General features: G+C 38.7%; 1 protein-coding gene across 1 annotated transcript in view; it reads left to right on the plus strand.

The window, feature by feature from the left end:
* The first annotated feature begins 217 nt into the window (after window positions 1-217).
* frem2a (FRAS1 related extracellular matrix 2a) overlaps window positions 218-13349 on the plus strand; it is a 77308-nt gene continuing 64176 nt past the window's right edge. Inside the window, exons 1-2 of the mRNA XM_048178943.1 lie at window positions 218-5449; window positions 7339-7428. Coding sequence (XP_048034900.1) covers window positions 451-5449; window positions 7339-7428 — 5089 coding nt within the window. The 5' untranslated portion in view covers window positions 218-450. The remainder of the gene's footprint in view (window positions 5450-7338; window positions 7429-13349) is intronic.

The raw sequence follows: 13349 nt of genomic DNA on the forward strand, positions 1-13349 counted from the left end.
TATATGCTACATATATACCAATATATGTATTTTCCACAAAATGATAGATATCATTTTACTGATAATAAACAGAATAAATCACTTCAGTTCATCAAACTGGAGAAATGTATAGAATTTGTACCCAGACGCGACCATCACAACTAACAGTGACAGTCAAATCCTGTGAGAATACCACCTGCTAACGTGGGAATGCAACTCTCCATCCAATAGAATTAGACTATGGGCGTGTCCTCCTGCTGCCATCCATGCACAAGTTAAAACTGAGCTCGCTCTGAGTCCGTGGGAATGCCGCGCGAGCATCCTGGCGCGCGTGTAGGATTTCTGAACTTTCTGTGTTTGTCTCCTGTTCCCTCGTGGATGTAATCCTAACAGCGGAAAACCCAGTCGAGCACTATTTGGATATTCAAATTACTCAAGAACATCCTGTGGTTGTTCACATTCGCGTTCAGCATGGAACTTTACAGATTTCTCATTCTCTTGCTTTCATTGACAGGTAGTTCAGCGCGAGGAGTTGAAACACACGGATTGTCGTACGCGTACACGCCAGAACTCTCCGAGGACGCGATACTGGTGGCAAACAACGGCATACACGTGCCTTTCGGGAGATCTGTTTACATCGATCCCATCAACGACTTGGTCATTGAAGTTCAGCCTGGAGACAGGTGCAGTATTACCGTTCTGGATAATGATCCACTGTCTCAGAGACCGGGACATGTGACTCCTAAAAAGTTCCCGTGTGAATTTGGTCCAAACGATGTGAGATACTCTCATTTAGGTTCTAGGAGCCCTGCGGGTGACAGGGTGAAGCTGCAACTCAGGTATGACACTCAGACTGAAACTATTATCATCCCCTTCATGCTGGAAGTTGAGGTTGTTTTCACTCAGTTGGAGATTGTTACTAAGAACATGCCTCTTATTGTTGATAAACTGCGTGGTACTAGTAATCCTATTGGCAGAAAGGTTTTAGAATTTACATATGATAAAGACTCTGAACAATGTGAGGTAACATCGCTGGCTGCCAGCAGTGTTCTTCCTAGATATGGTAAAGTTGTTGATGAGAGCAAACTGGAGAAAATGATGGACTGTGACCTGTTTCTCAAATCAGATATCCGCTACGAGCACACGTCTACCCACAAATCACCCAATAAGGATTACATCCCGATGGTCGTGGAGCTACGGAGCACAGAAAATAATTTACTGAAACAAGAGTTTTTCCATGTGATGATCCGCATAAAAGAGGGCGAGGAAAACACTCCCCCTAGACCGAGTTTCGTGTCTATGATGATGATGGAAGTCGATCAGTTTGTTATGACGGCTTTAACTCCTGATATGTTGGCTGCGGAGGACACGGAATCCAATCCTGATGATCTCATTTTCAACATCACTTCTCCTCTGTCTTTTGAGGAGGGTTATATTGTGAGTACAGATGATAGGAATTTACCTATCACATCCTTTTATCAAAGGGATCTGAAGGATCTGAAAATAGCCTACAAACCTCCCTCTCTGGACTCAGATACTGAGAGGATCTTTCAAATAGAGTTGGAGGTCATAGACACAGATGGTGGCATTTCAGATCCTTTTGCTTTCATGATTGTTGTGAAGCCCATGAATACATTAGCACCAGTAGTCACTAAGAATACCGGCCAGCTATTATATGAAGGCCAGTCTAGGCCTTTGTTTACTCAGAGCAATTTAGAAATTAGTGATGAAGACAACCTGGATAGTGTGAAGATAACGGTGGTTGATGGGCTGCGTCACGGTCTCTTAACTGTTCTGGGCACCAGCAGGAAGTATTTTACCCCAGCTGACCTGGAGGTCGGCATTGTGGTTTACCAGCATGATGGCAGTGACACATACAGTGATAATATTATATTCAGAATGTCAGATGGCAAGAATGAAGTTGAGTTTTTGTTCCCCATCACAATTGTACCCACAGACGACGAGCCGCCCATCATAAATGCAAACACGGGGCTGATTTTATTCAAAAATCAGATGGTGCCTATCTCGCAGCTTATGCTCAGTGCAGCAGATATTGACTCTGAAGATTCCACTATTAAATTTACAATCGAGCCTCCCCTTTCTGCTATTGGTGAAGTTGTGGTGAGGCAATCTGAAGCACCTGAGGACCCGTCATCCTGGAAATTCAATGCAGAAGATGGTGTGTATGAGAAAGTAGTGACACAGTGGCTACAGAAAGATATTACAGATGAAAAGCTCTTCTATAGGCATTCAGGTTCACACATCACAGAGACCGTTACTGATCAGTTCATTTTTAAAGTACAAGATGATGCTGATCCTCCCAATCAATCTGGTGAGCATTCATTTATTATTAAAATTTTACCTATTGATGATATTCCACCCGTGCTGTTCCCAGGCACTACTTTGCAGATGACTGTACATGAATACCAGCTGACTCATTTTAGCAAGAATGTTCTTCGTTACACTGACTTGGACTCTGAGGACCGTGACCTGAAATATACAATAACTCGACCACCAACTGACACGGATGAGAATAATCCCATTAAATTTGGGTCTGTTGTTTTAACTGATAGCTCTGATACTGACATAACAGAATTTACCCAAGCACAAATCAACCATCATAAGATTTCCTATAGTCCACCAGACCTTGAGCTCGGCATCATACCTCATGTGGTGCAGTTCCATTTCACAGTAGAGGACACGGCTGGAAATGGCGCTGATGGAGTTTTTACAATTTTTCTGCAGCCTGTAAACAACAAACCCCCACAGATAACGAACACTGGATTCACAGTCCTTGAGAGAGGGGTGCATGTCATCACGAGTGCCGAACTTGACGCAAATGACCTTGACACTGACAGTAAGCAAATTTCATTCACGCTAAGTAAAACCCCACTACACGGCCATGTTCAACATATATTTACTGATTTAAAACAAGGGAGTAGTTTCAATTTGATGGATATCTCTGATGGCAGAGTATCTTATGTCCACAATGGAGATGAAACGATAAGTGACTCTTTTAAACTTGATGTCAGTGATGGTGTTCATGTTGTAACGATCACTGTGAAGGTAGCGGTAAAGCTTATTGATGATGAGACCCCAACGCTCAGACTCACAAAGGGCACCTTTGGCTCTCGCTTGGATGTGCTGGAAAATGGTGCCACAGAAATTACCTCTAATATCATCCAGGGAAAAGATGAAGACACTGATGACTTGCGGTTGACGTTCATTGTGGACGAAGCCCCAAAGTTTGGAGAAATTCTGGTGAGTGGAGTTTCATCAAGCAGATTCACCCAAGCTGATATAATCAGTGGTCTGGTTGTGTATGCTCACACCAGCGGTGAGATTGGTCTTACTTCGATAGAAGATTTTTTCAACCTGACCCTCTCTGACATGTCTGATGAGTGGAATGTAGGGGGTAACCGATTAAACGGAGTCCGTGTTCACGTTACCATTCTCCCTGTTGATAACCAGACTCCAGAGGTCACAGTTGGCAATACCTTTAACGTCTTTGAGGGGGATAAAAACACAATCGGTAGGAATCAGATAAGGGTTGAAGATCCAGACACTCCAGTTGAGGACATCCTTTGTACCATCATTGTTCAGCCCACTTCAGGATATGTGGAGAACATCTCTCCATCACCAGGGTCTGAAAAGTCAAGGTTGGGAATGGCAGTAAGTGCTTTTACCATCAGAGATGTGAATGAAGGTCATATTCATTATGTCCAAAGCATACATAAAGGAGTTGAGCCAGTGGAGGACAGGTTCACGTTCAGATGTTCAGATGGTGTGAATTTCTCAGAGAGGCAGTTCTTTCCCATTGTCATTATTCCCACCAATGATGAAAAACCAGAGATATTTATGCGAGAGTTTGTCGTAATGGAGGGCATGAATGTTATCATTGACACGCCACTCTTGAATGGAGTCGACGCTGATGTTCCTGCAGAAGAGTTGACATTTATCATCACCAAACCTCCAAATCATGGGTTCATCCTCAATCAGCTTGCTAGTGGCTCCGTCCCAATCACCAACTTCACTCTGGAACAAATCAAGGAAGCCTCTAGCATAATTTATGAGCATGATGATTCTGAAACCACTGAAGATAAGTTTTATGTTCTTCTTACAGATGGGAAACATTCAGTTGAAGGCACCATAATGATCATGATTATCCCTGTGGATGATGAGACACCAAGGCTTGCCATTAACGATGGACTTGAAATCGAGATTGGTGAGACAAAAGAGATAAATAGTAAAGTACTAAAGGCTACTGACCTGGACTCGGATGATGATTTGCTTACTTACATTGTTCGCTACGGCCCCGGTCAGGGCTTCCTTCACAGAAAATCAGCAGGATATGTGGAGAAAAGATCTGCTGAATCTCTGGAGAACATAACAATTGGCATGAATTTTACACAAAACGAGGTGAACAAGGGTCTCATTTTGTACACTCACAATGGACAGGAAGGCATTCGTGACCTTGTAAAGTTTGACGTAACCGATGGCATCAATCCACTGATTGATAGATATTTCTATATTACTGTGGACAGCATTGACATGGTGTTTCCTGATGTCATCAGTAAGGGGGTGTCTCTTAAAGAAGGTGGCAAAGTTACACTCACTACGAACCTCCTCAGCACTAGCGATCTCAACAGCCCTGATGAAAACTTAGTCTTCACCATTACAAGAGCCCCGGTGAGGGGGCATTTGGAAAGCACAGATACACCAGGTATGCCTATTGTGTCCTTTACCCAGTTACAGCTGGCAGGGAGCAAGATCTACTACATCCATACTGCTGATGATGAGGTCAAGATGGACAGCTTTGAGTTTGAGGTGACCGATGGCTACAACCCTGTGTTCCGCACATTCCGTGTTTCAATTGTTGATGTTGACAATAAAAAGCCAGTACTGACCATTCATGACCTTCTAGTGACCGAGGGACAGACCAAACTCATTACGCCCTTTGAGTTGACTGTTGAGGACCAAGACACAGCTGAGCACCTGCTGAAGTTTACCGTTACCCAACTGCCCGTTCATGGCAAACTGCTCTTCAACAACAGCCGACCAGTGACATCGTTCACAAAGCAGGACCTGAATGAGAATATGATCAGCTACAAGCATGATGGCACTGAGTCGGACAAGGACAGCTTTTCGTTTACAGTCACTGATGGAACCCATTCAGATTTTTTTGTATTCCCTGATACCATTTTTGAGACCCAAAGGCCTCAGACCATGAAGATCACCATTGTTTCTGTGGACAACGGTATGCCTCAGATAGTGGTTAACAAGGGTGCACCGACTTTAAAGGTCTTGTCTGCAGGTCTGTTTGGTTATCAGATCACAAGCAAAGTCCTGAAGGCAGTGGACAGAGACAGCAGCCCTGATATTTTGGTTTTTCACATCACTGCACAGCCAGAGCATGGGTACCTGATTAGCCTGGACAGAGGGAATAACTCCATCAACACCTTCACACAAGGTAAATGAGTCATCAGCACAGACATGCACAGTTCTGTGAAATCTTATTACCTTTTACACTCAGTGTGCTAGAACTGTGCAATGTAATGCCCTTTTGAACTATCATTTGAAGATACACGTGTAAGAATTATATTCAAATGCTATGTACCCATCATGTTCAGGACAGGTACTCTGCTCTTATTAATGCTTGAAATAATGTAGTTCAATCTTGAAACAGACACTCAGCCCTTTGCCAAGAACACAGGCTGTAAGATGTGTCTGTCTCTTAGCCTTCGGCTTAAATTCTTGATGAGACAACTAGAGCGTTCACACATCTCCTTTCAATTATTAAGTTCTCATACTTTTGCCTTCTAACATCCCTGTAGTAACTGACTATTTTTTGAAAAAGTTACTGGTTGGAGGCAAACCACATTTTTAGCAGAGTTAAAGGTAAACGGAGTAATTTCTGTGCCACTAACCATAACAAAAAGAATTGCAACAAGCATCTTGACTAGGCTGTACATAACAACATTAGCTCAACCAGTGGCATGTATGTATGGCATATATAGGAATGAAATCTTGTAATTGTAAAAATAAATAAATAAATAAAAATGTATATTTATAATCATTTTAATTTTATATCTAAAATTATAATTTTATACATAAAAATCTACATCAGGGCTTTTTTCTAAAATTAAATTATATGTATATTTCAGATTATGCAAAGGTTTATAAACTAAGTAGCTTAACCTTTGTATGATCATATCACTTTTTATAATAAATTTTATCTTAATCGTAAAAATACATAAATGTTCTACATATCACAAACAAAAATATATACAATTTATCTAAATATTTATCAAACTCTATGCAAATTTTTGAAAAGAAAAAAAAGTTAATAATCTGGCTTTTCATTAAAAAAAAATGTCTTTATGCACATCCCTATAGTGCCTTTTAGTCAGAATAATAATTTTGCCTTGAAACAAGGTGTTTTAATCAGCACAGGTTCATGACCATTAACAGCGAAAGCATAAACGCACTCCTTCAAACATGAGTGCCTAGTGAGAAGGTGTGAAATCCATGTCAGACTAACTTAGTCTGAAATGTGTCCTAGACGTTGGAAGAGGGCAGAACTGTGAAAACGAGAGGGAGAAACCTGGCAAACCTAACTTGACCTCATCAGTACGAGCAGTGAAGCAGAAGGGACAATCACTTCTCTTTATTTACTTTGCCCTTTCCCCATATTCTTCTACCGCTTGCTCTTTGGCATTCACTAAATATTTCACATATGAGAGTGTGTGCCAGTGATGAAAGTAGACATTTTATTTTTGATATGAAAAGCGGTTTCATCCATGCATAAAGCATCACAGGTTTACATTTTTATGAGGCCTCTTCCTCTGATATCAATAATTTAAAGTAGTAGGTCAGAGCAAAGGGTTGAGCCAGAGAACAGAGAGCCAGGTTGTTCATGGTACATTGTAACTTAACCACTGTGTATCAGTGCAGATGTGGTTAAGGGGTCTAATTTGGTAGATGTAGGGAAGTCTTAGGTTGGAATCCTGTGTTTAAAATTCTTGTTCTCGCCTGTCATTATGTAACAGCTCCTCACCTGTTTTGCTGATTGTTTTGTGACTCACTCCCTGCTGCTTTGGTGAAAAATCTCACCTGGATTTATTAAAACTTAAAAAGCCTTTTTATCTGCAAATGTTTTTTGCAAAACCAAGAATGTGTTTTGCATTAAAATGAAGATATTTGTAAGTTGAGCGGCTTATAGAATAATAAGCGTTTCACTCTAGGGTCTGTAGATCATCAAAAAATGAGGATTTGCATAGGTTGTTTTGATCTGTTTTCTTCTGAATAAATAATAATTTTAATTTGTGCAATCTTACTGTTTTGTGTTTGTGTTTTCAGCTGACATAGATGACCTTAAGATCTGCTATATCTTGAAGGATGAGAACAATGCCACCAGTGACCTCTTTAGTTTCACCGTAGAGGACAATGGTAAGTCCTAAAAAGTTTTTTTTTATTTTTTTTTAGGCTTTTTAATGATTTAATTATGCATTTAGAACATTTAGCCATATAAAGTGAGGAATAATACAGCACAAATTATTTGAGTTCATGAATGATATAATGTGCTCTGATTTTAGGTGTCATTGCATACGGAATAGCTTAGATGATTAATTGTGAACGTTTAGACCCGAGAGGCATATATTCAGATATGTAGCATTCAAAGGCTTTTTCTTTTTCTTTCATGGTATGTGAACTGTCTGTGTGCTGCTTATTACATGCTGTGCTACCTTTGACTGGAAAAAAAGAAAGAAAAGAAAATTAAAATGAGTTTTTATTACATCAAAGTAAAACTTAAAAGTGACTTAGAATGACCCTAAGAACATATTTCAACAGGGTAGGATTAAATCTGGTGAAGCATAGATAATCATGTATAAATTAGGTTGAATGTGACAATCTAGTGACTGCTACTGGAAGAGCTTGCAGCTAAAGACCTTGTTGCGATTAGTAATGATTTGTGTTTTAGTTGGAAAGCCAAATATATGTGATATGCACATGACAAAGCACACTATAGGAGTGACACGTGGATTGTCTTTGTAAGTGCCTCAGAAGGGCACATCATGGATTGAAGGGTCTGCATATACACTACACAAAGGGCCGTTGGATGTATAAAAGTAGTGGTAAGTTGATGCAAAATTATAGCTTGTACCTGTGATTATAAGCCACACCCCTTGTCAGACTTACAATTAGTTTAAGTATTAGAGGGTCTCTGGCATTGGAAAGAGTTGGGAAAATACAAGCTCAATAGAAAAACAGCTGGTTTAACTGCAGTATAAAGGCTTCATGTCTCTCTCACGCTCACAATTACCAGTTGTGTCATGAAATAATCTGTTGCAGCATGAAACAAGATAATAATTACAGACTTCTTAACACCTTCAAGTCAAGAGGCATTAAAGGGTTAGTTCACCCAAAAATGAAAATAATGTCATTTATTACTCACCCTCATGTCGTTCCACACCCGTAAGACCTTCGTTAATCTACGGAACACAAATTAAGATATTTTTGTTGAAATCCGATGACTCAGTGAGGCCTCCATAGCCAGCAATGACATTTCCTCTCTCAAGATCCATTAATGTACTAAAAACATATTTAAATCAGTTCATGTGAGTACAATATTAATATTATAAAACGACGAGAATATTTTTGGTGCGGCAAAAAAACAAAATAACGACTTATTTAGTGATGGCCTATTTCAAAACTTCGGAGCATAATGAATCAGCGTATTGGATCATGATTCGGATCGCTTGTCAAACCGCCAAACTGCTGAAATCACGTGACTTTGTCGCTCCGAACCGCAGATTCGACAAGCTGATTCATTATGCTCCGAAGCTTCCTGAAGCAGTGTTTTGAAATCGGCCATCACTATGTAAGTCGTTATTTAGGTTTTTTTTTTGGCGCACCAAAAATATTCTCATCGCTTAATAATATTAATATTGAACCACTGTACTCACATGAACCGATTTAAATATGTTTTTAGTACCTTTATGGATCTTGAGAGAGGAAATGTCATTGCTTCCTATGCAGGCCTCACGGAGCCATCGGATTTCAACAAAAATATCTCAATTTGCGTTCCGAAGATTAACAAAGGTCTTACAGGTGTGGAATGGCATGGAGGTGAGTAATAAATGACAGAATTTTCATTTTTGGGTGAACTAACCCTTTAACTGTTTGAAAGGATTGGTACATGGCTGCATTTTGTGTTTTTAGTCAGGATGTTAACTGATTAACAGTTTTAATAAAATTAATTGCATGGTGTGCTAATTGTATGTTTATTATTATTATTATTATTATTATTATTATTATTATTATTATTATTATTATTATTATTATTATTATTATTATTATTATTATTATTATTATTATTATATTTTACATCATTTTTATAAACATGGCCCAGGTTTTGGTTTATGTTTCTATTTGTTCCCTTAAGTTCTTTTTCCTCTTCCCCACCCACCCCCTCCCCCCACTTTGGGAGTGGTTGTCGTTTGTCCCACCGTCAGTCATCTCTCAATTCAGGAAAGACTGAGGAGCAGGATTTTTTTGTTATGCAGCTGTGTTGGTGTCTGACCTCTGAGCCCAGTGGGTCATTACCGGTTTTGTTTCTGTGCATTCCTGTGGATGGTTTCACTCCATTGGTGGCGGAGGCATTTTATTTTATAGGAAAAATCCCAAGCAGTAAGGGACTATCTGTATCTTTCTCATCTCTTTTTATAGATGTAGTGTGCAAACACAAAGGGCTCAATTGAGCTGTTTTTATCACAAGGTGCCTCAAGGCTTTCTCCTAGGACCCCTTTCTTCCATATTTGTGCAGCAATATACAGCTTCAGCTTGAAATTCAGTGATTACAAACACTCTGCCACATTATGCCTGAAAAAGCTGGGGTAATTAGACTATCTTAGATCGTGCTTGTCCAAAGAGTCCAACAACCACAGCATACATCATAAACTCCATTTTACAGCCAATTTGTGTTAAACAGCTGCATTTATATAATGCACTCTGTTAGATTGCAACTTGCATATTTAGCACAAGTAGTATTCCAGAGGGGTTTAATTAATTGTTTTGTTTTCCAAAATGTTCTTTCCTTGCATAGCCTATAATGATGATGAGGCTGTTTTTCAATGTAAAGGACTATTATCATGTTTTCAACATGCAGTTTAAAGGACTATTTGAGTTTTTAAAAAAAAGATTGTGGCCTTCTGAAGATATTTCTGGATTCACTTTTTGTATAAGTCATCCATTATTTTGGTGTATGGCTTGTGCTGAATGCTAGCTTCATCTATGTCTGTAAACTGTCCATCAGATTTTGGGCTAGGTCATCTAGTTTTTGTTTATCTTTGCCTATGTCTCTTTTGCTCTGTTCCAAAACCTAGTGAGCTTCCTCTGGAGACAACATTGTAAGGCATCAAAGCTGTGTTCCTAACACGGAAGCTGGCAACTTCATTATTCTGCCTCTTAAATCTCTGTTCACAAGGACAGCGATTCAATTCTTGGAGGTCAGCAAGTTGCTGGGCTGTTGGTTTCTAAAATAGTCTCTGAAATCACCAGCTTTCATTGAAAATTAATATCAGGTTGTTTTGTTGTTGCAAATCGTTGTTAGTACAATATTAACATGACTTAAAAAAAACTTTGTTTTAGCCAAATTCATTGCATCTTGTATCCCTTATGGAAAAGATAATCCAATAATGCAATAAGTTCAGTGAAAAAAAAAAAAAAAAAAAAAAAAAAAAATATATATATATATATATATATTAAAAGGTGGACAAGGCAATTAATAAATCAATTTTCATTCAAAACTGAAATGTTTTGTTAAACGCAATATTTGTTTGTGCTATGTATTTTTATAACTAGAGAGTTGTGCTGTTAGCTTAGCAACATGCTAACTGCAAACAATCTGAAATCACCCCATACTCTCATTCACTCATTCTGGACACAGTCTATTTAAGATGTTCTGTAATGGCTTGGTTTCTACCTTATGTAGTCAGTGAGGCAGCTCATTAGGTTTTGGAGCTAATAGCTGTTTAAACTGTTTTTAGTCACATAAACACCCTCTGACTGACACTAATAAATGCTATTCTCCATTTAAATGGTTTTGAAACTTGTAGCCACCAAACTTAATAGCTAAAAGAGGACAGATTTATCAGTTAACCTTCCTTTCCATAAGGTCATGACAGATAACACTCATTCTGAATCCTCTACCCCTCTCCCTGCAATCATGCCTTCGAGGCAGAGGGAGAAATATGACAGGAATGACTGCAGGGACACACAGAGGCTACAAAGAACAGAGGGAAGCTTTACGTGACACATCATAGCTCTGGGATGTTTTTTTTTTTATTTTTTCCTGTTGGACTGAGGGAAAAAAAAAAATTTCAACAATTATTAATGTGAACGTACGCAAGTGTTTGCTCTAAAGCAAAAATGCCATTAGGTACTCAAATGTTTGTTTTTTTATGTACCATTAAAAAGAAAGTTTGGTTTATTTTCAACAGACCTGATCATCAACATCAGGTTGGGAAACAAAATGGTGCCTATTTTATGCCATTTTAAACTTCCAGTTTCCTGGAAAACAGTTTTGCAGACTGTTCACCACCTTTTAGGTTGTTCCTAAAGCTCTGTTGTGTCTGCGTTTAAAAAAAAAAAAACAACAACTCATTGCTCGCTCGGTTTTCCTTGGTATGCACATTGTATTATGGAGTATTAATATTAAAATATAAATAAAAATTGTATTAATATAATTTAGCTGTTGATTTGTTGAACATGGTCCAGGTCGCTGTATGAACAATAAAGAACAATGCTAATCTTAGTGTGAATGTAGATAACCATATGTTTGAGCCATTTTTTTTCTCTTCCATATCATATTAACCAGAAATAATGTTGCAATGGGATGTTTTTGTAGCTCTGTTTCTCATTGTTGGCTAGACATAAGATTGTGTATTCACATGTGGATTAGCAAGAGCTAGCATTGAATTTCCACTGAAAGCCTTGTCTCTTCAGACTAAGTGAAAGGTGGGATGTTTTGTTTGGTTTTGGGGGTAGCGCAGGTATTTAGGGTCAGTTCAGATGTGGATTTCTAGATTAACCTTAGACCTGCTTGGCTGACTGATTCAATGACAAGACCACACCTGCAGGTATTCCTGGTTAAACATTTTGAAGTGCGGTTGATCGAGTGGACAGGTGTCAGACCAATGAAGGGTTTGCGACCAGTGTCTTTTGTCGGTCTGTTGGCGGTCAAAAGATCTGCCGTTCTTCAAACAAAGACCTTCTGAATAAGGTTATGCAGGTCGTTGCCGAAGACAGAGGGACAGAAGGGAGTAATTGAGGGCATCCAGGCAAGTAGTGACTTTTGCAGAAGAAAACTTCCTGTGTTTTGTGAGGTTGTGGACCTCTCGTTTAAATCTGAGCAGCCTAGATACTCTGAACTGTCTTCATTGCCTGTCCACATGTCCTTGTTGAATGTTTCCAAGTTCTGACTAGCTCAGCCTTCTCAATCCAAGAAAACAGTAAAGCAGACAGCCAAGACTTTGTGTCTGCAGCCAAGAGCACATTGAGCTAGACGATAAGAGGCTAGAGGATCCGTGAAAAGACCAACAAACTGCTGTTTTTAGCTGAAGCACTGTTTGAGCAACCATCCATCAGAATGCATGTGTTGATAATCAAGCTGTAAGTTATGTTTTCTGCTCTTCAAGAAGCACCTAAAAAAAAAAATAATAATAGCAATACTTTCAAACGCAATACTTGATGATGCATTAAATTTGTCAAAAGTGGCAGTAAAGGCTTTCTATTTGAAATAAATGCTTTTCTCTTGAACTATTTATTCATCAAAGAATCCTGAAAAATAAGTATCATAGTTTCCACAAAAATGTTAAGCGGAACAACTGTTTTCAACTTTGATAGTAAGAAGAAATGTTTCTAAAGCAGCAAATCAGCATATGATTTCTGAAGGATCATGTGACACTGAAGACACTTAAAATATATTAAAGTAGAAAAATTAACATAATACTATTTTTCACACAATATTAATGTTTTTACTGTATTTTGGTAAAATAAATGCAGTCTTGGTGAGCATAAGAGACGTAGTGTATGTTACGGAAAAAGCGTATTCACAACGTACGTCTTGACTATAGCACATATCTTGTATTATTTGAAACGGTCATATTCTTTTTAGATTTTTCTACTTCTAATTCAGTTGTCACAGATTAATTCCATAAACTAAAGGTTAGGAAATGAAAAAATATTAGTATGTGCAACAGATAAGAACAGCTTTGATAAACAGGCCTCAAAGTATATGACTTTAACTAAGTTTTGGGAGTGTAAAGCTCCTGAGGATTTGTGTTGCTGTTGATGCTTTTGGCGTTCCG

The sequence above is a fragment of the Megalobrama amblycephala genome, linkage group LG2 (genome assembly GCF_018812025.1).
Source record: "Megalobrama amblycephala isolate DHTTF-2021 linkage group LG2, ASM1881202v1, whole genome shotgun sequence".
Classification (NCBI taxonomy): Eukaryota; Metazoa; Chordata; class Actinopteri; order Cypriniformes; family Xenocyprididae; genus Megalobrama; species Megalobrama amblycephala.